This window comes from Aegilops tauschii, chromosome 6 (genome assembly GCF_002575655.3).
Source record: "Aegilops tauschii subsp. strangulata cultivar AL8/78 chromosome 6, Aet v6.0, whole genome shotgun sequence".
In the NCBI taxonomy this organism is placed as follows: domain Eukaryota; kingdom Viridiplantae; phylum Streptophyta; class Magnoliopsida; order Poales; family Poaceae; genus Aegilops; species Aegilops tauschii.
This window is the reverse complement of record NC_053040.3, coordinates 109557023-109581866: the sequence shown is the minus strand read 5'-3', so window position 1 is coordinate 109581866 and position 24844 is coordinate 109557023. Positions and strand designations below refer to the sequence as shown.

General features: G+C 48.8%; 3 protein-coding genes across 3 annotated transcripts; 2 read left to right on the top strand and 1 right to left on the bottom strand.

Annotated features, from left to right (window-relative positions):
- The first annotated feature begins 5087 nt into the window (after positions 1-5087).
- LOC109753386 (tyrosine-sulfated glycopeptide receptor 1-like) lies at positions 5088-13501 on the top strand. Its single transcript, XM_020312296.4, has one exon. It carries the CDS (start codon positions 8171-8173, stop codon positions 10310-10312), a length of 2142 nt encoding a protein of 713 aa, XP_020167885.1. The 5' UTR covers positions 5088-8170; the 3' UTR covers positions 10313-13501.
- LOC120966234 (uncharacterized) lies at positions 13058-19106 on the bottom strand. Its single transcript, XM_073501143.1, has 7 exons — positions 18975-19106; positions 18118-18164; positions 17057-17176; positions 16853-16984; positions 16427-16471; positions 16231-16279; positions 13058-13636 (listed from the first exon to the last, which is right to left on the bottom strand). Exons 2-5 carry the CDS (start codon positions 18142-18144, stop codon positions 16442-16444), a joined length of 309 nt encoding a protein of 102 aa, XP_073357244.1. The 5' UTR covers positions 18145-18164; positions 18975-19106; the 3' UTR covers positions 13058-13636; positions 16231-16279; positions 16427-16441.
- Positions 18977-21203, top strand: LOC109753387 (tyrosine-sulfated glycopeptide receptor 1-like). Its single transcript, XM_073501142.1, has one exon. The coding sequence runs from the start codon at positions 18977-18979 to the stop codon at positions 21113-21115; it is 2139 nt and encodes a 712-aa protein (XP_073357243.1). The 3' UTR covers positions 21116-21203.
- The last annotated feature ends 3641 nt before the right edge of the window (positions 21204-24844 follow it).

The window sequence follows — 24844 nt, the reverse complement described above, 5'->3', positions numbered from 1 at the left end:
TTAGCTCGATCCAGCCCATCAGCATGCAGAACCAGGTGCTGATGGTAGAAGGGCTCCCGGGTGACAGTGGAGTAGGCAGCAGTGTAGTATCCCTCCGCACCAACATCAGAGGCGATAGCAATGTGCCTGAAGGGGGAGGTGTCCAACTCCCGATACTCTCCACGAAGACGTGTCAGAGCAGCATAGGCTGCATCGTGGACAGCCATATCGATGGTCACACCAACACCATGTGCGGTGTGCAGCACAGTAGTGGAGTCGTACTCCCGAGAGTAGAGGTGGACGATGGCACGGTACTGCTCCTGGTTAAAGTCCTGGTACTCCTCGTAGACGGTGAACTCAGGGTGCCAGCGATAACCCAGATAGGTCATCATCTCAGCTAGCACCGCAGGTGATCCCGAGGCACCAATGGCCATCGTGTGGCGAACAACCTGCCTCGTGGGTTCCATCTGAAAGCAAAGACGTTTCAAAGGAGTCAAATGACAGTGTGTGAATTGTTCAAAATACTATTCTAAGAAACAACTATGGCTTATCCATCTTAGGGGTGAACGCGGTCACGGGATCCTAGTGTTTGAGTTAGTAAATTCGTTTAACCCGAGTAGGAGAGAGTTCAGAGTCCCAGAGTAAAGGTCGAGGAGTAAAAGATCCTAGTACCACCCAATGGCGACGTGGGCCCGTAAGCCGCACAGCCATGTTAGTAAAAGTTTTGCAATGACTAGACTCGACTTCGGTCAAGGAGTGTGGAAGGGGGGTTCCTACAGGCAGTCGGCTCTGATACCAACTTGTGACGCCCCCGATTTGACCGTACACTAATCATGCACGCAAATGTGTACGATCACGATCAGGGACTCACGGGAAGATATCACAACACAACTCTACAACATAAATAAGTCATACAAGCATTATAATACAAGCCAGGGGCCTCGAGGGCTCGAATACAAGTGCTCGATCATAGACGAGTCAGCGGAAGCAACAATATCTGAGTACAGACATAAGTTAAACAAGTTTGCCTTAAGAAGGCTAGCACAAGGTAGCAACGATCGAAAAGGCAAGGCCTCCTGCCTGGGACCTCCTAACTACTCCTGGTCGTCGTCAGCGGCCTGCACGTAGTAGTAGGCACCTCCAGTGTCGTAGGTGTCGTCGTCGACGGTGGCGTCTGGCTCCTGAACTCCAACATCTGATTGCGACAATCCGGTATAGAAAGGGGAAAAGAGGGAGAAAAGCAACCGTGAGTACTCATCCAAAGTACTCGCAAGCAAGGAGCTATACTACATATGCATGGGTATATGTGTAAAGGGGCATATCTGTGGACTGAACTGCAGAATGCCAGAATAAGAGGGGGAAAGCTAGTCCTGTCGAAGACTACGCTTCTGGACATCTCCATCTTGCAGCATATAGAAGAGAGTAGATTGAAGTCCTCCAAGTAGCATCGCATAGCATAATCCTACCCGGCAATCCCCTCCTCGTCGCCCTGTTAGAGAGCGATCACCGGGTTGTATCTGGCACTTGAAAGGGTGTATTTTATTCAGTATCCAGTTCTAGTTGTCATAAGCTCAAGGTACAACTCCGGGTCGTCCTTTTACCGAGGGACACGGCTATTCGAATAGATAAACTTCCCTGCAGGGGTGCACCACATAACCCAAGACGCTCGATCCCAATTGGCCGGACACACTTTCCTGGGTCATGCCCGGCCTCGTAAGATCAACACGTCGCGGCCCCACCTAGGCTCAACAGAGAGGTCAGCACGCCGGTCTAAACCTATGCGCGCAGGGGTCTGGGCCCATCGCCCTATGCACACCTGCACGTTGCGAACGCGGCCGCGAGCAGACCTAGCAACCCACACGATCACGGCGGTTACGTCAAAGCGGTCCAACACGGCGCGCGCCACTCAGTCGCTGACGCCAAAAGAGCTTCGGCTGATACCACGACGTCGGGATACCCATAACTACTCCCACGTAGATGGTTAGTGCGTATAGACCAAATGGCCAGACTCAGATCAAATACCAAGATCTCGTTAAGCGTGTTAAGTATCCGCGAACGCCGACCAGGGCCAGGCCCACCTCTCACCTAGGCGGTCTCAACCTGCCCTGTCGCTCCGCCACAAAGATCCACTTGCGGGTACTCCTACGAGCCGACCCGACTTTAGTCATCACATGTGTCATGTATATAGTATATAAGTATATGCCCGTGATCACCGCCCAGGTGATCACGGCCCGATAGTATAGCACAGCAGACGGACAAGAATGTAGGGCCACTGATGGAAATCTAGCATCCTAGACTAAGCAGATAGGATTGCAGGTAAAGGTAACAACAGTAGTTAGCAAGGATAGGCTATGCATCAGAATAGGATATCGAAAGTAGTAACATGCTACACTACTCTAATGCAAGTAGTAGAGAGTAGAGTAGGCGATATCTGGTGATCAAGGGGAGGGCTTGCCTGGTTGCTCTGGCAAGTAGGAGGGGTCGTCGACTCCGTAGTCGAACTGGGCAGCAGCAGTGTCGGTCTCGTAGTCTACCGGAGAGAAGAGGGGGAAGAAACAGTAAATACAATGCAAACATAAGCATGACGATGCGTGTCATGACAATGAGCGGTGCTAGGGGTGTCCTAACGCGACAGTAGGTGGTACCGGTGAAGGGGGGAATCCGGGAGGTATTCCCGATGTTTCGCGTTTTCGGACAGACGGACCGGAGGGGGAAAGTTGCTAGTTCGATAGGTTAGGGAGGTGTGGTGGATGAACGGACTGCGTATTCGGATTCGTCTCGTCGTTCTGAGCAACTTTCATATAGAAAACATTTTCATCCGAGTCACGGTTTAAAAGATATGAATTTTCAAAGTTTATTTGAATTTCTGGAATTATTTAATTAACAGAAAAAGGGATATGACGTCAGCATGACGTAGGAGTGACATCAGCGGTCAACAGTCCGGGTTGACTGGTCAAACTGACAAGGGGGACCCACCTGTCATAGACAGTGGGTTAACAGAGGATTAACTAATTAGTTTTTTAGTTAATTAACTATTGGGCCCACCTGTCAGTGAGAGATTAATTAAACTAATTATTTTTTATTTATAAAACATTTTCTTTTTCTTTTCTTTTTTTTTAATTTTTGCGGCGGGGCCCACATGTCAGTGACTGGGCCTGCCCAGTCAGCAGTTGACTGGGTCAACCCAGTCAACTGGGGCCCGTGGGGGCCACTGGCAGGGACACTGGGGGTGGGGCCAGGCCAGCCACGTCGGCGGCCGGCGCCGGCGCAACTCCGGCGACCAAAACCGCGGCGGTCCCTCGCCGGAGTTGGCCGGAATCGCGCTACGGGGCTCGGGGAGGAACGGGGCTAGGCCCATTCGAAAGAGCTCGCAGCGCCGCATCCAGTGGTGGCCGGGGCTTCGCCGGACTTGGCCGGAATCGGCGCCGGCGAGCGGCGGAGGCGGCGGCGCGCACGGGTGCTCGACGGAGACATGGCTACGGCGAGCTATCGAAAAAGCGGAGGGGCTGGGGGGCATCTACAAACGGCGGGGAGTGTAACGGGCTTGACCCCGTGACCATTTGGTCACCGGAGACCCGCCGGCGGCGAGCCTCGCGGCGCGGCGTTCGGGCGCGTGTGGGGGGGCAGCTACGGAGCGCGGGCGAGCTAGCGGAGAGGGGGAGGAGGTAGAGGAGCTCACCGCGCGGCTGTAGGGGGACGGCAGCGTGCTCGGGGAGGCTCGTCGGAGGCGAAACGGGGCGGCGATCGACGGCGGCCGTGCGGGGAAGACGAGCTCGGTGTGCTCGTTGTAGGGGCTCCGGTCTCCAACGGGATGCACCAGACGATGCAGCGGGCGACGGCGGTCCTTGGAGACACCTTGGGGCGGCGAGGTGGGTACGGTGGCCGTGTGAACGACGGTGAACGGCGGCGAGCGCGTCGGGCGTGGGGAAGAGGAGAGCGGCGCGGATCCGGGGGAGAGGCGCAGAGGCCGAGGGAGTGAGCGGGGTGAGTGGGAGAGAGGCCCGAGGGAGCGGGGGCCGCTGGCGCCCTTATCCTCTCGCGGGGTTCACCGCCGGCGAGGGGGTGCGGCGGCAGCGCGCCCCTGTTCCGACCCGGTCGGGGGAACAGGGAAGGGGGACGCGGGGGAGAGTGGGCTAGGCCGGGGGCGCGGGGGTGCGGCCCAGTTTGGGCCGGGGGGGTTCGGGGGGTTTGGGCCGGGGTCAGTGGGGGGGGGGAAGGCCTGCTCCTTTTTTTCTTTTTCTCTGACTGTTTCTGTTTTCTTTTTATTTGCTTATTCCCTTTTCTGTTTTATTTCATTTAAAGCATTTAGGCATTTTATAAAAATGTGTTTTCTCCACCATAATTACCAGTGTAATATTTGGCACCCACTGAACATTTTTGTTTGAATTTTTGAAAACTTTTATTTTTCACTTTAATTATATTTGAAGTTTGAACTAGGAGTTAGAAAGGAAGGTGATTCAAATGTGATCAAGCCCTGTTTAGCAACATGATTAGCTTAATCACAGGGAGTTACTGTAGCATGATTCCCAGGGTGTTACACGCACTCAGGAGGACAGACCACCCCGGGCCGCCGCTGCCCATAGCCGGAGTAGTAACCACATCGGGTCGCTGCCCCACCCTGGGCTGCCGCCGCCCACAACCGGAGCAGTAACCACATCGGGTCGTTGCCCCACCCTAGGCTGCCGCCGCCCACAGCCGGAGCAGTAACCACATCAGGTCGCTGCCCCACCCTAGGCCGTCGCCGCCCACAACCGGAGCAGTAACCACATCGGGTCGCTGCCCCACCCTGGGCCGTCGCCGCCCACAGCCGAAGCAGTAACCACATCGGATCCGACCGAGCAAGCAACCACCTGATGTCATCAGCCCCCACAGATGTCATGCCGCCTGCGCACGCCCGTGCCGCCGCGTCATCTCCCTGAGAACGGCGTCGCCTCGTACGTCCGTTGTCGCGCCGCTGCGCCCCGCGTGAGCACAACACCTCTGTGCGCTCGGGCAGCCCCGCGCCAGCCGCTAAAGGACAAAAGGAGGGGAAACAAGGCCTCACGGCCAACGCCAGCCGGGCTTTACCTGTCGGCGACGTGGGAGGCAGGAGGGAGACGGGGTGCTATTGCCCGGCGGCTAGGGTTTCCCGGGGGAGGAAAGAGTTCATTATGCGACATTACACTTATATGTTCACATAACACATATACACATCTAATACATTTGTTGCACCTACACTTCGATGTCCACATAACACATCCACATCTCATGCATCAAAGTCTAAACATGTCCTCTTGCCATATCGTTGTCCTCAGCAATATATATTACAACATTAACCGTTCGGCACATAGTCTTCCCTTCAGAGCCAAGTTATCAACACACCTCCTCGTTGCTCTTCATCTCAGCGTAACATGATCTATTCGGCTTGGTCATCAAACCTGAAACACAACGTTCTACCTCGCGCCCCCTCCTTTGGATCAACCGTGCGCATGACAGGAGCGAAGGCACGGTGGCGGCAAGTGGTCGCGAGGGTGTTTGGGATGACGCTTGCGTTTTCAGGGGGGAGGGGGCGGCTACATCCAGATAACGCGGTGGCCCGGGTAGCAGCACGGGCGTCGGTGAGGCTAGCCTCACCTTAGCGACGAATCGACGAAGGGAGGGAGAATAGGGAGATGGGACGAGAGGGAGAGGAGTGTCGGTGGGCAGCCGAAGACGATGGAGACTACTAGACGAGGGGGTCGGCGGCGACAGGTTAGGGGAGCACAAGGCGGTGTAATTGGAATTTAAATGGCTGCATAAATAACATCACTGACCAGTCAATAAGGGCTAAACTTAGCGACGGTCAGTGATGACATCAATGTATTTTGGTAATTTGGGAGTGATGCTAACTAAGACATCGCATTTCGCTATCAGTCACGGATCATCTGCTTACACACCATCGTGCTTCGCCGCGTCGTCTCGGATGATAGAAACCTAAACCACCAGTACCTCAGGATTAAATTCTCACTAATGCATGGCTGCCACCTTACGATTTAGTCCATTGTTTGGTTCGAAAAGGATAGCCAGCCCTGTCAAGAAGAGAAAGGAAAACAGACTCAGGTCCAGCAAACAGTTCCAAGGCGAGGCGCCCAAAAAAAGGCAGTTCCAAGGCTAACAACGGAACTAGATAGTCAAGATGAAGTAATGATGGAAAAGGAAAAAGTAATTTAGCAGTTCCCAACTGGTCATGGTCCATGGCTGCATGCTTGGCCTCAGATGTACTACAAGATTTTGAGACCTATCTACTCGGACCGTGATGACTAAATTCTACAAGATCTGTACAGGGATCTGCGGAAATTCGCGGGTTCCAAACCACAATGACCAGAGTCAGTCACTCAAGTTCATTCTCGAGTTGCTCGCTGTGCCTTCGATGAGTCCTTGTTCAACTTTCCATGAACAAGTTGCAGAGACAACAATCTATCAATATATCTACCTATCTCATATGGAGACAGTTTTACATTGCTGCTTTCTTGTAATAAAAAGGCAAAAAAAAAAAATTAGCAAGAAAAGGAGCCATAGGAAGTCGAAGCTCGAAGCTTCTTCGCCACAAGGGAAGAGGGGAATATACCATGGCCACTCTGTGCATCATCTGAAGTACATTCATGAATGATGCATAACTGTATATGTGCTTTTGACTCTGCTTTGTTCCAGGACCTGTATCCAGGGAAATGTCACAAAAATATGATCTGTAAGGAACTAACAGGAAATGTAAGAAAAACCACAACCATGAAACAGTTTTCAAACTTTGATATAACGAATATTTTGTTCACTAGCTACAAAGAGCACGGGTACTGTAAACGCAACCACTTCGTAACACTTAACACTCACTTCGACAACTGAACTGTGATATTTCTAGCTTGATATATGGACTGTACTTTCGCCGCAACTTCTTGTACTAACCGTGTCTTCACTTAAAAAAAAAGAGAGGCAGTTTCAAGACTCACAGGTGGTCCTGATGCATGGTCTGCCTCTGTCGTACAAGACTTGACCCCGATGACCAAAGTCAAGTCACTCTCTCTGCCTTTGAGTCAACTTTCCATGAAAATAAGTCTTCAGTTGTTCATTCCAGGCATACGTGCGTGTTTGAGGGTTTTTGCCAGGGTCTTCATTCACGGTGTATGCATCAAGCAAAGTAACAAGAAATGAAATATAATTACGACGCCCTAAGAAAAAGAATCAATCAATAACAGCTATTCAACAGGTAAACTCGAGCTGTCGAGTAGTGAAAGCAGGAACCCCCATGCATCGTCTTGCGTCAATTTAGTTATCTCATATGGAGGCAGCGACCAATAAATTAAAATACCAACCATGATACTGTTTTCAAACTGATATAATGAATATTTTCTCCGCTAGCTACAAAGAGCACAAGTATTGACACACGAATACATCCAGTACTCTACTAACTACCAACAGCGAGCACAAAGGAAAACCAGAACATTTTGTCAGTCTCAAGCATGACTTGAGAAGAGAATACCTACTGAACACTTCCCATCATGCAATAAGCAACAATGAAATAAGAAGAAATTTCAAAATATAGGCAAGATACACACACCTCTTGTTTCAGTGGAGAGATCGAACACACTTGTTGCATTGATCTGGGGGGGTACATATACAGGTGGAACAGAGGACGTCTAGGCCACGATGGTGATCGTGGGAGGCCATGTTCGAGAGGTGGAGGGACGTGTGTGCTCAGGGGAAAACTGCACACACGTACGCTATACTAGCCTATACAGCAGACTACGTACAAAGCTCACACACACACATACATGTAGGTTATCACCTCTGACCGACCATTTGACTCTGATTTCCAGAATCTAACTTGGATTCTGCATTAAAGCATGGAAAACAAACCATGCTGCCTGGTTACTGGTACCAATCTGCATTCTTTATCTTTATCAAAAGAAATCCAGCCCATGTGAACTCGTATATCCGTATCACACTCAAGTATAGCAAGACCTCAGCGTCAAGCAGGGAAATTCCCAGTAAGCCTCAGCGGGCCCAAAACTGGGTTGGTACCGCAAGGCGGCAGGAGCCAGGCTATATCAATGGCAGCCTGCCACTACTTATGACACCCCGTGCCACCACCTATATGGCCACTGTTAGATGATAAATAGTACCAGCAGTGCGTGCATTCTGCCAGCAACAGCAAAACAAGGGGAAAAAACACCAACCAATGCGTTTCTTCACCGTTCCTCCAGTCGTGCTGCAGCTGTTCGTGCTGCTCATCTTGGCCTCTCCTGCCACCGCATGCACCGAGCAGGAGAAGCGCAACCTCCTCGGTTTCCTTGCCGGGCTGTCGCAAGATGGCGGCCTCGCCACGTCGTGGTGTGACAATGGCACGGACTGCTGCGAGTGGGAAGGCATCACCTGCAACGGAGACGGGGCCGTTACTGAGGTTTCCCTGGCATCTAGAGGACTTGAAGGGCGCATCTTGCCATCCCTTGCCGACCTCGCCAGCTTGCAGCGTGTCAACCTCTCGTACAACTCCTTCTCTGGTGGCCTTCCTCTGGAGCTCATGTCCTCTGGAAGCATCATCGTCCTCGACGTCAGCTTCAGCCAGCTCAACGGACCGCTGCCCGAGCTGCCATCTTTGGTTACCGCCGACAGGCCTCTGCAGGTACTCAACATCTCAAGCAACCAATTCAGCTCAGAATTTCCATCAGCCATATGGAAGATGACGAAGAATCTGATCGCGCTCAACGCCAGCAATAACAGCTTCACTGGGCACATACCGTCTTCTCTTTGCCTTGGGTCGCCATCTTTGGCTTTGCTTGATCTCTGTTACAACCGATTGAGTGGTGATATTCCCACCACACTCGGTGATTGCTCCAAGCTCAAAGTTCTCAAGGTTGGCCATAACAACCTAAGTGGAACTCTCCCTGTTGAAACCTTCCGTGCTACCTCGCTAGAGTACCTCTCCTTACCCAACAATGGTTTACAAGGAGAACTTGATGGAGCACACATGATCAAACTCAGTAATCTGCTTACTCTTGACCTTGGAGGGAACCATTTCGGTGGCAACATCCCAGAGTCCATAGGTCAGCTCAGGAGTCTGGAGGAGCTCCATTTGGGTAGCAATAACATGTCTGGGGAGCTGCCATCAACTATGGGGAACTGCACAAATCTCAAAACCATTGATCTGAAGTTCAACAACTTCAGTGGAGACCTAGGCAAGGTAAAGTTCGCCACCCTACAGAATCTAAAAAGTTTAGATCTCATGAGTAATAATCTCAGTGGCATGCTTCCAGAAAGTATTTATTCATGCAGAAATTTGACTGCACTGCGGCTGTCGTACAACAATTTCCATGGTGAGATATCCCTGAGAATAGGTAATCTGAAGCACTTGTCCTTCCTATCACTTGTTAGAAATTCCTTTACGAACATCACAAAAACTTTGCATGGGCTTAAGAGCTGTAAGAACATCAGCGTCCTGCTTATTGGAAAAACCTTCATGAATGAGGTCATGCCACAAGATGAAACCATTCACGGTTTCCAGAATCTTCAACATCTCGCCATACACCAGTGTTCGTTGACTGGAAGGATACCTATTTGGTTATCAAAGCTCACAAATCTGAAGATGCTAGACTTATACAGCAATCAACTCACAGGACCAATGCCAAGCTGGATCAACTCCCTAAACCACCTCTTTCGGCTGGATGTATCTAACAACAGTCTTACTGGGGAAATCCCAATCACCTTGATGCAGATGCCAATGTTTAAATCAGATAAGGCAGCCATCTATTCGGACCCAAGCCTCCTTGACCTTGATCTAATTATTTATGTTGCGGAATCATCAACAGTTCAATACCGGATTGACAGTGCTTGGGCCAAAGTGCTGAATCTCGGCAAGAATAAATTCACAGGTGTGATTCCACAAGAGATTGGTCAGCTGAAAGCACTCCTTTTCCTGGACTTGAGTTCCAACAACTTTTATGGAGTGATCCCACAATCAATCTGCGACCTCACGAACCTCCAGCAACTAGATCTGTCTAATAACCATCTGACGGGTGAAATTCCTGCAGCATTGGAGATCCTTCGCTTCCTTTCACAATTCAACATTTCCTACAACGACCTAGAAGGACCTATTCCAACAACAGGCCAGCTGAGCACGTTTCAGACTTCTAGTTTTGACAGGAACCCAAAGCTGTGTGGCTCTCTGCTTATTAGAGATTGCAGTTCAGTCGAAGAAGCTCCCGTGCACATCATCTCTGCAAAAGAATGCAGCACTAAGGTCATCTTTGCCATTGCCTTTGGTTTGTTCTTTGGGGTAGGAGTGCTATATGACCAGTTAGTATTATTCAGATATTTTGGCTAAGCGTCTAGTATCCTGATATTTTGTTCACATCTTTGTATACACGTGCAACGGGTCTTAATAATGTATTAGTTGAATCTTTAGAAGTTGAATATTTTTGCCAAACCAATCTGTGTGCCCATGTTATTTGTAGAATGCATGTTTCTGAAAGAGTGCACATGCAAAGTAGTATGGTCAGTATGTACCTGGACGTACCATGTTTCTGGATGCTGTTGCTTTCTGCAAATAAGTGCTTTTCCTTTTTTAACCATAGCTCTCTCTCCTTTTTCTTTTCTCTATATCTGATCAATATGGGACATGGCTCACCGACTTCTCATATAGAATCAAAAAACGGATGAAAGATTCCCAGAAGACGCCATTGCCTTCACATCGACTAGTATGTGTGTACCGCAAAGCACGTTTGGCTACCGTAATTGATATATGAGAATAAAATTCTGTTGATACATACTCTGACCCTCAATATCATTTTTCACATGTTAACCTCGATATCATTTGATATAAAAGAGAACTGTAAAAGCATGTGATTTTGCACTCTGCTTAACATGTCAACCTATTTAGTCAAACATATTACAATCACAACAAAAAACTAAGACCAAATATATTAGCATCGTAGACTCAGGCCTTAATTACCATGTTTTCGTGATCATGACCTGAGGATTTTGACTTCACCGCAGTATTGCCACTATGAGGCACTGCCCGGTGCATAGATGCCTCGGTTGTCATGCATCTGCCGCCCATGCCAACCATCAGAGAGAGAAGAGAAGTCCCAAGGGAAGCAAAGTTGTGCCTCTTCAACCATCTGAGACAACCAAAAGGGCACATCCAACGCCATCCACAGATCAAGCATGCACATGCAGCTCAATGTCGCAACATCGCCCGCCGCAGGATGAAAACACTCACTACTATTCTTCAGGGAGCCACTACATGCCATTGCTCACGGTGTGTGGGCCCCAGCTACACCAGGACCCCCACGATACGCCCCGAGCAGGACAGGTGAGGCTTGCCACGCGTGAGATGGTGAGGCGGTGAACCCATTTCATGGCTCTCCCATAGGCCCAGCTGCCTGGGCCCACTCCGCCTAGCGACTTAATGCGCCCAACAGTCGGACAGAGGCGCCCTATGCCGGATCTGGACGGGTGAGGCCCTCCCCGCACTGGATCAGGACAAGCTTGGCCCGGCACACCGGGCCAGCAAACAAGCTCCGCCCATGGTAAAGGAGAGTCTCTAATCAATGCTTGTGGTGCCAACAAGGCAACTGGCACTCGTGCGAGCAATTGCATGGGCATGTGAGCCCAACAACCCGGCGCTCATGCGAGCATGTGAGCCAGTGATGGTGTGACTCCGCCTAGAGACTAATGTGCCCAACAGTCGGACAGAGGAGCCCTATGCCGGATCTGGACGGGCGAGGCCCTTCCCGCACTGGATCAGACAAGCTTGGCCCGGCGCACCGGGCTAGCAACAAGCTCCGCCCGCGGTGAAGGAGAGTCTCTAATCAGCGCTTGTGGTGCCAACAAGGCAACCGGCACTCGTGCAAGCAATTGCATGGGCATGTGAGCCCAACAGCGCGGCGCTCGTGCGACCATGTGAGCCAGTCAGTGATGGTGTGACTGGTAAATGTTGACCGCTGACTAGTTGACCCGCTGACCAATGGACCAGTTCGACCGTTGACCTGATTGACCATTGACTTTAAAAATATGCCTCGAAAAGAACGTAAATTTAAAAAGAAATCCATAAATTTTTTAAAACTTGAATTTGAAAAAAGTTCATAAAATTGGAAAAAGTTTGTGATTTTTTTTAAAAAATCACCTAATTTGAAGAAAGATCCCGAGTTCGAAAAAAGTTCATAAATTTTTAAAAAGGTTTGCAGATTTGAAAAAAGTTTGTAAATTTGACAAAAAGGTTCACAAATTTGAAAAAAAGTTTGTGAATTTGAAAAGGTTCCATAAATTTGAAAATTGTTTGTGATTTTGCAAGAAAGCTCAAAAAATTGGGAAAAAAAAGTTCACGAAATTTTAAAATAAAAAAGAAAACAAAAAAACCTCGAAAACTAGACAAAAGACGAGAAAAAACCCACTGAAAACCCAGCCCAGTAAACCCGAAACCGGTGTTGGGGCGGGGGGTGGGCCAGCAGCCCAATTAAGCTAGTGGAGGAGAGGGGGTGGGGGGTGCCCTCTAGGGTTTAATTCAGAATAGGATTTGCGAGGGGAAGCGCCGTCGGGCAAAGGGAGTCGGGAGAGCGGCGACCACCACTGCCAGCGGCAAGGAATGCACCAACCACAAGAAGCAGCACAGGAAACACAGTCCACATTCAGCGCGCCACTGCCGCCGGTTCCAAGGGCAAGGAGGGTGTTTCTTTAGGTTTAGGGTTTGGGACGCCCTAGGTGTTATGGGTTCGGTGGAGAAACTTGGAGGTTGTTGAAGCAGTTTTGATGGGGAAATGGGGCTTTGGCCACGGTGGCACAACATATTGGAACAAGTGATCCTTCAGCCAATGAATCAGCAATTTGGCCGTGAGTATGTGGATTAAATTCTCACTAATGCATGCCTGCCACCTTACGATTCAGTCCATTGTTTGGCTCGAAAAGGATAGCCAGCCCTGTCAAGAAGAGAGCAGAAAACAGACTCAGGTCCAGCAAACAGGTCCAAGGCGAAGCGCCCAAAAAAAGGCAGTTCCAAGGCAAAGTGCCAGGGTCTCAGACTTTCGAGTTCCAAGGCTCACAACGGAACTAGATAGTCAAGATGAAGTAATGATGGAAATGGAAAGAATTATTTAGCAGTTCCCAACTGGTCCTGGTGCATGGCTGCATGCCTGTCCTCAGACGTAGAAGACTTGAGACCTATTCTACTTGGACCGCGATGACTAAATTCTACAAAATCTGTACAAGGATCTGTGGAAATTCATGGATTCCAAACCACGATGACCGAAGTCCGTCACCCAAGTTCATACTTGGTGTATGGTTGCTGCCAAGATAAAGTCGAGTTGCTCGCTCTGCCTTTGATGAGTACTTGTTCAAGTTTGCATGAACAAGTTGCAGAGACAACAATCAATCAATATATCTACCTATCTCATATGGAGACAGTTTTGCACTGCTGCTTTTCTGTAATGAAAAAAGCCAAAAAAAAAAGGAGCCATAGGAAGTTGAAGCTTGCAGCTTCTTTATCATATTTCCGCCAAAAAAAAAAAATCTTTACCACAAGAGAAGAGGGGAATACACCATGGCCACTCTCTGTGCATCATCTGAAGTATATTCATGAATGATGCACATGCGCTTTTGACTCTGCTTTGTTCCAGGACCTGTACCCAGGGAAATGTCACAAAGATATGATCTGCAAGGAACTAACAGGAAACATAAGAAAAACCACAACCATGAAACAGTTTTCAAACTCTGATATAATGAATATTTCGTAAACTAGCTACAAAGAGCACGGGTACTGTAAGAGCAACTCCAACGGGCCGACCCAAACGGACGGTGATTTCGTCCGCTTTTTGTCCGTTTGGGTCGGCCAGACGGACACGGATGCCCGCTTCCGCATTTGGGTCGGCGCGTGCGCCCAACGCTGGCCTGAGACCCATTTTGACGGCGCCAAAAAAAATGAACGCATGCATATTAAAAAAAAGAAAAACAACATTAATTAAACATTAAAGCCGGCCACGAAGGCCGGCGAGAGTCCACGCGTCCACATTTGCATTAAAAAAACAGCCTAAACTACGAGGCGGCGCGCTGCCCTAGGCGTCGTCGTCGTCGTCCTCGGGGTCCGTGAGGTCGATGAGCGTCGGCGCCGGCCCGGCCCAGGCGAACGTCGTGTTCCAGAGCGCCGCCATGTCGGGCTGTGCCGGCGCAGGCAGTGCCGGGGCGGGCGGGGGGGGGGGGGGGGGGGGGGGGGGGGTGTGCGGCCGCCTGTGCAGCCGCGGCCTGGCGCGCCTCCTCCTCGGACTCGCGCTGCTCCTCCTCGAGGTCGCGCTCGAGCATCTCCTCGTACTCGCCGCAACGGCGCTCCTCTGCCAGCCGGCGCTGGCGCCACATCTCGAGGTACGCCTGCTCCTGCGCCGGCGTCGCCCCCAGCCAAACCGGTGGCGCGGACACCCACTCGCGCACCACTCCCCTCCAGGAGAAGCGCGTGATGGGCTCGGGCTCGGGCTCCGGCTTGATGGGGGACGGCGGGGCCACCGGCGGCACCACGCTGTCGCCCGCCGCGGAGAGGGCAAGGGCCTGCGCCATTGCCGCCTCGTAGCGGGCCTCCTCTTCCGCCTCCGCTCTGCGCCGCTCGTCCTCCTCGCTCTCCCGGTAGACGGCCGCAAGGGCCGCCTGGTCCTCCTCGCGGACGACGAGCGGCGTTGGCCTCCGGTCGACCTCACGCACGCCCCGTCGCCTCGCCTCGAAGGCGAACCACCTCGCCCAGTTGGGCGAGTCGGTTGCGTAGGCCTCCTCGTGCTCCGGCGTCAGCAGCGCCCGCCGGCGCCGCACCTCCTCCGCGTGAGCACGAGCCGTCCGCGGCGCCGCCAGCACTGGGATCCTATCTGGATCCAGATGCCAGTCGTGCGGCAACGTCACGTCCGGATACGGAAGAGGCTGGCGGTTCTGCCAGTGCCACTCCGCCTGGTGCACTGGCACGTTCACGCGCTGCCTCTGCCGGCGAGGCGCCGGCGGAGGTGGGAGGAACTCCGAGGGGAAAGGGGTGGCGGGGGACTTGCTGCCGCTGGCACCGGAGAAGAGGCCCATCTCGCTGTGGTTGTGGTGGCTAGGGTTTGCCGGCGACGAGGGAGCAAAGGTGGGCAGATGTGGACGGCGAGTTTGGATGAGGACGGCCCCGCCGCACGGTCGGCTTAAAAAAGGACGAGCGCCGTCGCTGACGCGTGGGCCCGTCGTCATAAATTAAGCTGACCGCGTGGGCAGCGGGTAGTTGGACGGCCGCCATGTGGGGACGCGGCGGATAGCGAGAAGGCGCGCGAAGCGTCCGTTCGGCGTCCGCGCCGACGCATTTGGGGCGCAAATTTGGGCCGCAAATGCGTCGGCGCGGACGCGACGCGGACGTGATTTGGGTTTGGGTCGGCGCGTTGGGCCGCCACTTTTGTCTGTGCCGACCCAAACGGACGCAGGCGGACGAAATGGGTCGGCCCTTTGGAGTTGCTCTAAACACAACCACTTTGTACTGAACTGTGATATTTCTAGCTTGATATATAGACTGTACTTTCGCCGCAACTTCTTGTACTAACCGTGTACTTTACTATAAAAAAAAAGAGGCAGTTTCAAGGCTCGCACCGGAGCCTACATAGTCAAGGTGAAGTAATGGTGGAAACAGCAAAGAGTATAAACTAGCAGTTACTGGGTGGCCCTGGTGTATGGTCTGCTTCTGACTTTCTATCGAACAAGACTTGACCCTGATGACCAAAGTCAAGTCGCTCGCTCTGCCTTTGAGTCAACTTTCCATGAAAAGAAGTCTTCAGTTGTTCGTTCTAGGCATACGTGCGTGAGGGTTTTTGCCAGGGTCTTCATTCACGGTGTATGCATCAAGCAAAGTAACAAGAAATGAAATATAATTACGACGCCCTAAGAAAAAGAATCAATCAATAACAACTATTCAACATGTAAATTCGAGCTGCCGAGTAGTGAAAGCAGGAACCCATGCATCCATGTACGTCTGAGATGGAGACAGCAGCGACAAATCTGTCTATCCTCATTTTCAAAAATAAATAAAAACACTAATCATGAAACTGTTTTCAAACTGATATGACTATTTTGTAAACACAACCAGTTTCAAACTGATATAATAGATATTTATTCATCAGAGTTGGAAGGAAATGCCCCCCCCCCCCCCCCCCCCCCCCCCCCATGATAAATATCAAGCAGAATATCTCCCCATAGACATGATACACAACTTTTCAAAATGTTCCGCAAAGCATCAGTTGGATAGGTATGTACCTTCTCAGGAGATTCTATTGAAACTCGAATACCTCCAGCACTCTACTAACTACCGACAGCGAGCACAAAGGAAACCAGAACATTTTGTCAGTCCCAAAATGAATTGAGAAGAGAAAACCTAACTGAACACTTCCTATCATGCAATAAGCAACAATGAAATAAGAAGGAATTTCAAAACATAAGCAAGAACACACACCTCTGATCGACCATTTTACTCTGATTTCCAGAATCTAACTTGATCCTGCATTAAAGCATGGAAAACATCATGCTGCCTGGTTACTGGTACCAATCTGCATTCTTTATCTTTATCAAAAGAAATCCAGCCCATGTTAACTCGTATATCCGTATATCACACTCAAGTATAGCAAGACCTCAGCGTCAAGCATGCAAATTCCCAGTAAGCCTCAGCGGGCCCAAAACTGTGTTGGTACCCCAGGGGCCAGGCTACATCACTGGCAGCCTGCCACTACTCATGCCACCACCTATATGGCCACTGTTAGATGATAAATAGTACCAGCAGTGCATGCATTCTGCCAGCAACAGCAAAACAAGGGGAAGAAACACCAACCAATGTGTTTCTTCTTGAAAAAATACCAATCAAAGACCAGAGTCAGTCACTAACATTCATACACTTGACGTATGGTTCCTGGCAAGATAAATTCAAGTCGCTTGCTCTGCGTTCTTGTTCAACTTTCCATGAACAAGACAAGAACCAATCCGTCTCATATGGAGACAGTTCTACATTGCTGCTTCTCTGTAAAAAAGAAAAAAGCAAAATAGCAAGTAAAGGAGCCATAGGAAGTTGACAAGAGAAGAGGGGATATACCATGGCCACTCTCTGTGCATCTGAAGTACATTCACGAATGATGCATATGTGCTTTTGGCTCTGCTTTGTTCCAGGACCTGTACCGTACCCAGGGAAATGGAAAATATGATCTGCAAGGAACTAACACGGAGTATAAGAAAATAAATAAACATGAAACAATTCTCAAACTGATATAACGAATAATTGCTCACTAGCTACAAAGAGCACAAGTACGGCAAACACCACTTAACACTCACTTGAACAACATCATGTACTAAACCGTGGTATTTCTAAACTTGGTATAAACTCAACTTTTGCCACGACTTCTTGTACTAACTGTGCACTTTACTTAAAAAAAGCTGTTTCAAGCCTAGATAGTCAAGATGAAGCAATGGTGGTATGCCTCTGTCGTCCAAGATTTGACCCCGATGACCAAAGTCAAGTCGCTTGGTCTGTGATGACCAAAGTCAAGTCGCTTGGTCTGCCTTTGAGTACCTTTTCAACTTTCCATGAAAACAAGTCTTCGCTTGTTCATTGCATGAATACGTGATATGTGCGTGTTCGAGGGTTTTCGCCAGGGTCTTCATATACGGTTTATGCATCAAGCAAAGTAACAAGAAATGAAACATAATAATTACGAAGTCTAAAAAAAAGAATCGACCAATAACAGTTATTCAACAGGTAAACTCGAGCTGTCAGAGTGGTTGAAACAAGAACCCATGCATCCTTGTACATCAACCTAGCCACCTCATGTGGAGACAACCACCAATTTGTATAATTATCAAGCAGAATATATTTCATAGACATCAAACACAAGTTCACAAAATGTTCTGCAAAGCATGAATTAGATAAAGCATTTAGGTATGTACCTTCTCAGGAGATTCTATTGAAACACAAATACCTCCAGTACTCTACTAACTACCAAAAGCGAGCATGGAGGAAAACGGCTCAAGCATGAACTGAGAAGAGGAAACCTAACTGAACTCTTCCCATCATGCAAGAAACAACCATGAAGTAAGAAGAAATTTCCATTTGACTCTGATTTTATCAGGCTCAACCAAGAAACTACGCAAGATACACACCTCTCTGATCGACCATTTGACTCTCATTTCCAGAATCTAACTTGCTTCTGCATTAAAGCATGGAAAACAAATCATGTGGTGTAACTGGTACCATTCTGCATTATTTATCAAATCAAAAGAAATCCAGCCCATGTGGCCTGGTATCTTTGGGTACGGTCCGTACCTATCATACTCAAGTATACCAACAGTAGGGTGAGCAAATTCCCAGTAAACTAGGGCACCCCAGGGGCCAGGCTATCGATGGCAGCCTGCCACTAGCATATGTACTATTGGGCCGTAACGCAATAAATAGATCATTTAAGATAAGCTAACTAGCAATGAACCTTGCTCTCCTATATTTTTTTCAGCCATGTAAACATAATAAGCATGAACCTTGGGGCTGGTAGATGACAGATTGATTTCCTGTTACTTGAATATTTTGGATACAATGCCTAACCTCAATCTATTCAGTAACTATTTAATCCATACACAAGTACTTCCTCTGTAAAGAAATATAAGAGCGCTTGGATCACTAGTTTAGTGATCTAAACGCTAGTGATCCAAACGCTCTTATATTTCTTTACAGAGAGAGTAGAAGAGAGCTTTATAAACTAGTTGATGGCGTTTTGTTATGGCTAATAGTAATTGATGGGCACGGATGTAGCTTTCCCACGCTAGTACTACAGTCTTTTGTGCACCAGCCGACTGTGGCCAAGGGCCCTAAGCTGCACGGCACCCATGACATGACATGGTGTTATGAATGGTTTTTCAGTAGCTCTGATGCAAAGGATAAAGCTACTGCTAGATGATAAATAGCACCAGCACTGCATATGCATTCTCAAGCAACAGCAAAAAAGAAGGTAGGAGAAAACACTAACCAATGCATTTCTTCAACGTTCCTACGGCCGTGCTGCAGCTCTTCGTGCTGCTCATCTTGGCCTCTCCCACCACCGCATGCACCAAGCAGGAGAAGTGCTACCTCCTCCGTTTCCTTGCCGGGCTGTCCAGAGATGGCGGCCTCGCCACATCGTGGCGTGACAGCAGCACGGACTGCTGCGAGTGGTTAGGCATCACCTGCAATGGAGACGGGGCTGTCACTGAGGTCTCCCTGGCATCTAGAGGACTTGAAGGGCGCATCTCACGGTCCCTTGCCGACCTCACCAGCCTGCTACATGTCAACCTCTCCTACAACTCCTTCTCCGGTGGCCTTCCGCCAGAGCTCATGTCCTCCAGAAGCATCATCGTCCTTGATGTCAGCTTCTGCCAGCTCAATGGACCGCTGCCTGAGCTGCCTTCTTTGGTTACCACCGACTGGCCTCTGCAGGTACTCAACATCTCAAGCAACCAGTTCAGCTCAGAATTTCCATCAGCCACATGGAAGATGATGAAGAATCTGATCGCGCTCAACGCCAGCAATAACAGCTTCACTGGGCAAATACCATCTTCTCTTTGCCTTGGGTCACCATCTTTGGCTTTGCTTGACCTCTGTTACAACCAATTGAGTGGTGATATTCCCACCGCACTAGGTGATTGCTCCAAGCTCAAAGTGCTCAAGGTTGGCCATAACAACCTAAGTGGGACTCTCCCTGTTGAAATCTTCTGCGCTACCTCGCTAGAGTACCTCTCCTTCCCCAACAATGCTTTACAAGGAGAACTTGATGGAGCACACATAGTCAAACTCAGTAATCTGCTTACTCTTGACCTTGGAGGAAACAGTTTCAGTGGCAACTTCCCAGAGTCCATAGATCAGCTCAGGAGGCTGGAGGAGCTCCATTTGGGTAGCAACAAAATGTCTGGAGAGCTGCCATCAACTCTGAGCAACTGTACACACCTCAAAACCATTGATCTCAAGATCAACAACTTCAGTGGAGATCTGGGCAATATCAACTTCTCCTCCCTTCAAAGTTTAAAATACTTAGATCTTATAAGGAATAATCTCAGTGGCATAGTTCCAGAAAGCATTTACTCATGCAGCAATTTGACTGCACTGCGGCTGTCAGACAACCATTTCCATGGTGAGATCTCACTAAGAATAGGCAATCTGAAGCACCTGTCCTTCCTATCACTTAGTCAAAACTCCTTTACAAATATCACAAAAGCTTTGCATGCCATTAAGAGCTGCAGGAACATCAGCACCCTGCTCATTGGCAGAAACTTCATGAATGAGGCCATGCCACAAGATGAAACCATTGACGGTTTTCAGAATCTTCAATGTCTTGCCATGGAATGGTGTTCGTTGACTGGAAGGATACCTATTTGGTTATCAAAGCTCAGAAATCTTAAGATCCTAGTATTACTCAGTAATCGACTCACTGGACCAATGCCAAGATGGATCAACTCCCTAAACCACCTCTTCCGTCTGGACATATCAAATAACAGTCTTACTGGGAAAATCCCAATGACCTTGATGGAGATGCCAATGCTAAAATCAGACAAGCCTGCCATCTATTTGGACCCAAGCCTCCTTGATCTACCAATTTATGTGGACAGTGCTAATGGTAAACTTCAGTACCGCATGGGCAGTGCTTGGCCCAAAGTGCTGAATCTCGGCAACAATAAATTCACGGGTGTGATTCCCCAAGAGATTAGTCATCTGAAAGCACTCCTTTACCTGAACTTGAGTTTCAACAACTTCTATGGAGAAATCCCACAATTGATCGGCAACCTCGCTATCCTTCAGAGGCTAGATTTGTCTAATAACCATCTGAGTGGTGAAATTCCTGCAGCTTTGCAGATCCTTCACTTCCTTTCGGAGTTCAACATTTCTAACAACGACCTAGAAGGACCTATTCCAACAACAGGCCAGCTAAGCACATTTGAAGCTTCTAGTTTTAATGGGAACCCAAAGCTGTGCGGCCCTATGCTTATTAACCATTGTGATTCAGTTGAAGCACCTCCCATCTCCATCATCTCTGCAAAACAATGCAGCAATAAGGTCATCTTTGTGATTGCCTTTGGTTTGTTCTTTGGGGTAGGAGTGCTATATGACCAGTTAGTATTATTCAGATATTTTGGCTGAGCGGCTAAGCCCACTTCAGTGTAATCCAGATTTTGTGTTCACATCTTTGTATCTTAGTAATGTACTAGTCGAATCTTTACAAGTTGAATATTGTTGGCATGCTGAATAGTATTAAAGTTGCATGATATTTAGTTCTTCCAGCAAGCAGCTTTGTGTGTGCAAAAACAGTTTCTCTGTACAAAATGCACAATTTAATCCGATCACACAGAGGCACCCTGGCTACCTCCTCCTAGATGATTGCTGGTGTGACTAATGGACCTCTGAAAAAGAAACTACTGGCAAAGTTTACATGGTCAATAGGTCGAACTTTTTGCATAACGAACAAAAAACTGCTCGAATAGAGAAATGGGCGAATTACCTCCGACTCGCGGATCGACGGATCGCATGCGCTACGCCGCCCACAAACCGCCGGTTCGCCAGCTTCCCCAGCTTGGTGTTCGTTTCCGGCCGGCCGCATTCGTCATGTGGCGGCGGGTCCAGAGATCCGCTAGGGCTCGCGAGGTGGCGTGTCGCGCGGGAGTGGGTAAGGACTGGAGATGAGGAGGAGAAGTTCTTGGAGGCCGCGCACCGGAATCGAGGGAGAAGGCCATGAGCTGAGCACCACCGGCGGGCGGCCGAGCAGCGCAACTAACCGGAATCTGCCATTTTTTTTATATCAAAACAAGACCGGAATATGCCATATGCATGAGCCAGATATGTACTATGTCGCTCGAGAAACTTGGGCTTAGGTTTTCTACGTGGTTTCGGTGGACTGCGGCCCAGTATGAAGGGCGGGAGCGGATTTTCTGCTGTTTTTTTCTTGGCGCCGATTTTTTTCTCTGGTTCTGCGATTTTTGCTTGTTTTTTGTAACTAGTAAGCGTGCACGTGCAACGCACGTAAGTTTAGAATTTTCTTCAATATTTTGATTATCTGAAACAAATTTTTGTTCATAATATTTATCACAATAACATGTTGTGATTTAACAATAATTGGTCTAAAATGAAATTATATAAGAATCCAAACTCCAATTTCGGCAAACAGCCTTCTTGCTAGCTAAATGTGTCACGCCATTCAATCCCCATCTTGCAACTGTCACCCCGATGGTTTGAATTTTTGAACATGGTTGTATCTTTCCTGCCGCACACAACACTCTACTTCCCGTCGATGGTTTGAATTTTTTAACATGGTTGTATCTTTGCTGCCGCACGCAATGCTCTACCTCCCGCATCAGGCCAAATCTTGTTTTTGGGCATCACCAACGCTCTACCTCCCGCGCCATGCCGAATTTTCTTTTCATGCGTCACCAACGCTCTACCCCCTGCGTCAATGCCAAATTTTCTTTTTGGGCTTATCACTGGGGGATTTTGTCCACCTAAATATAATCACACACTATGAAGACAAGCTCAAATTGTTGTTAGCTTAGGTCATCTCAACAACACCTAGAATAACACCCAATCAACCGACCAAGATAGAACCTCTGCAAGGAGGGCATACCAAATCATCTACTTTTTAGACTCTTTGTTCGTCTCCTTCTCCCTATTATTTTCATTACTTTTTCCTCTCTTTTTGCTTTTTCCTTTTTAGCCTTAAAGCTTTTAGTGCGGCTAAACCGTGCACTTGTGGCATACACATCTTCAAATATGTACGTCAATTATACCTGGGGGCTTCCTTGACAGAAGCTTATTATTGTTATTTTTCGAGCGTCAAGCTCATCACATATGCACGTTTTCCCCCATATGTACCTTTTCTTCGCCATTATGTGCATCGATATGACTTAAGTTTTGGCCAAGCTGGGTTGCCTGGCTCCTATGCTTATGCCCTATGTTCCCGTTAGTTCAACTAGGGCATAAAGGGAGCACCTCTGCGATTGTTACTGCCGGGTCATCCGGATGTGTACCTCAGACTGGGTGAAGCCGAAAGCTAGCGTTCTTAAGGGAATATTCGGTCAGCGAACTAAAGATGTTTTTACAGTCATTAGAATATGAACCCCCAGATGTTGAATATACTGCGATTTTTTCAAACACAGTTCGGACATGCACATTAACGCATGTACATCCAAGGAAAGGAACCCTTAACGGAACTATTCTCTCTGGAAGATGTTTCTTACAATCACAATGTAATATAACATAGTTAGCCGGATACAACTTGTCTGTTCAAGCAACTATGACCCCTACGCCTGGTTTCCACGCGTACCCCGGTATATTTTGCCGCTCAGGTATTCGGAAACACTCTGCACCTTCGGGTCCAGAGGTCGAAGCGAAAAGGTCTGCCATGACAATCGTTTTACAATCCGGCTAGGGACAAATACGTCAAGGAAAGTACATAGTTACTTAGACTCATAAATTTCCTCCTCTATACCGTCGAACAGGCTGTCTAACTTACAATCTTGTTGGGAATATCCGGCAGCTACTTCTACTTGGTCATATACCCAACTCACGGGAATTTCTTTCCCATCTGACCCTAGAGGTCCGACCCGCGCCATATGATTTGGATCAAGCTTGGTATACCATGTTTTCACCATGGCCCAGGCTTCTCGTGCACCTTCCCGGCAGGCCGATATCTTCCATAATCGGAAACGCCGCCGCGCTCCCTTGAATAGCTGTATAAGCTCCTCCATCCTCCCTGGAGGGGAGGCGGATGGCCATAAGGCCTTGGCAACACTTCGCATCGCCTGCCGAGCTTGCTCGTGCATTTGCGACAGCTCTTGTAGCAGATCGCCCGAGATTCCGGACATCTCCTCTTCAGGATGGCCGGTCAGCATACCTACAGATATAATTTTGTCAGTCCCTGATACGTCTCCAACGTATCTATAATTTTTGATTGTTCCATGCTATTATATTATCTGTTTTGGATGTTTAATGGGCTTTATTATACACTTTTATATTATTTTTGGGACTAACCTACTAACCCAAGGCCCAGTGCAAATTGCTTTTTTTTGCCTATTTCAGTGTTTCGCAGAAAAGGAATATCAAACGGAATCCAAACAAAATGAAACCTTCGGGAGAGTGATTTTTGGAACAAACATGATCCAGGAAACTTGGAGTGGACGTCAAGAAAGAAGCAAGGAGGCCACGAGGCAGGGAGGCGCGCCTGCCCCCCTGGGCGCGCCCCCACCCTCGTGGGCCCCTCGCAGCTCCACCGACCTACTTCTTCCTCCTATATATACCCATGTACCCCGAAAACATCCAGGAGCACCACGAAACCCTATTTCCACCACCGCAACCTTCTGTACCCGTGATATCCCATCTTGGGGCCTTTTCCGGCGCTCCGCCGGAGGGGGAATCGATCACGGAGGGCTTCTACATCAACACCATAGCCTCTCCGATGATGTGTGAGTAGTTTACCTCAGACCTTCGGGTCCATAGTTATTAGCTAGATGGCTTCTTCTCTCTCTTTGGATCTCAATACAAAGTTCTCCTCGATCTTCTTGGAGATCTATTCGATGTAACTCTTTTTTGCGGTGTGTTTGTCGAGATCCGATGAATTGTGGGTTTATGATCAAGATTATCTATGAACAATATTTGAATCTCCTTTGAATTCTTTTATGTATGATTTGTTATCTTTGCAAGTCGCTTCGAATTATCAGTTTGGTTTGGCCTACTAGATTGATCTTTCTTGCAATGGGAGAAGTGCTTAGCTTTGGGTTCAATCATGCGGTGCTCGATCCCAGCGACAGAAGGGGAAACGACGCGTATTGTATTTTTGCCATCGAGGATAAAAAGATGGGGTTTATATCATATTTCTTGAGT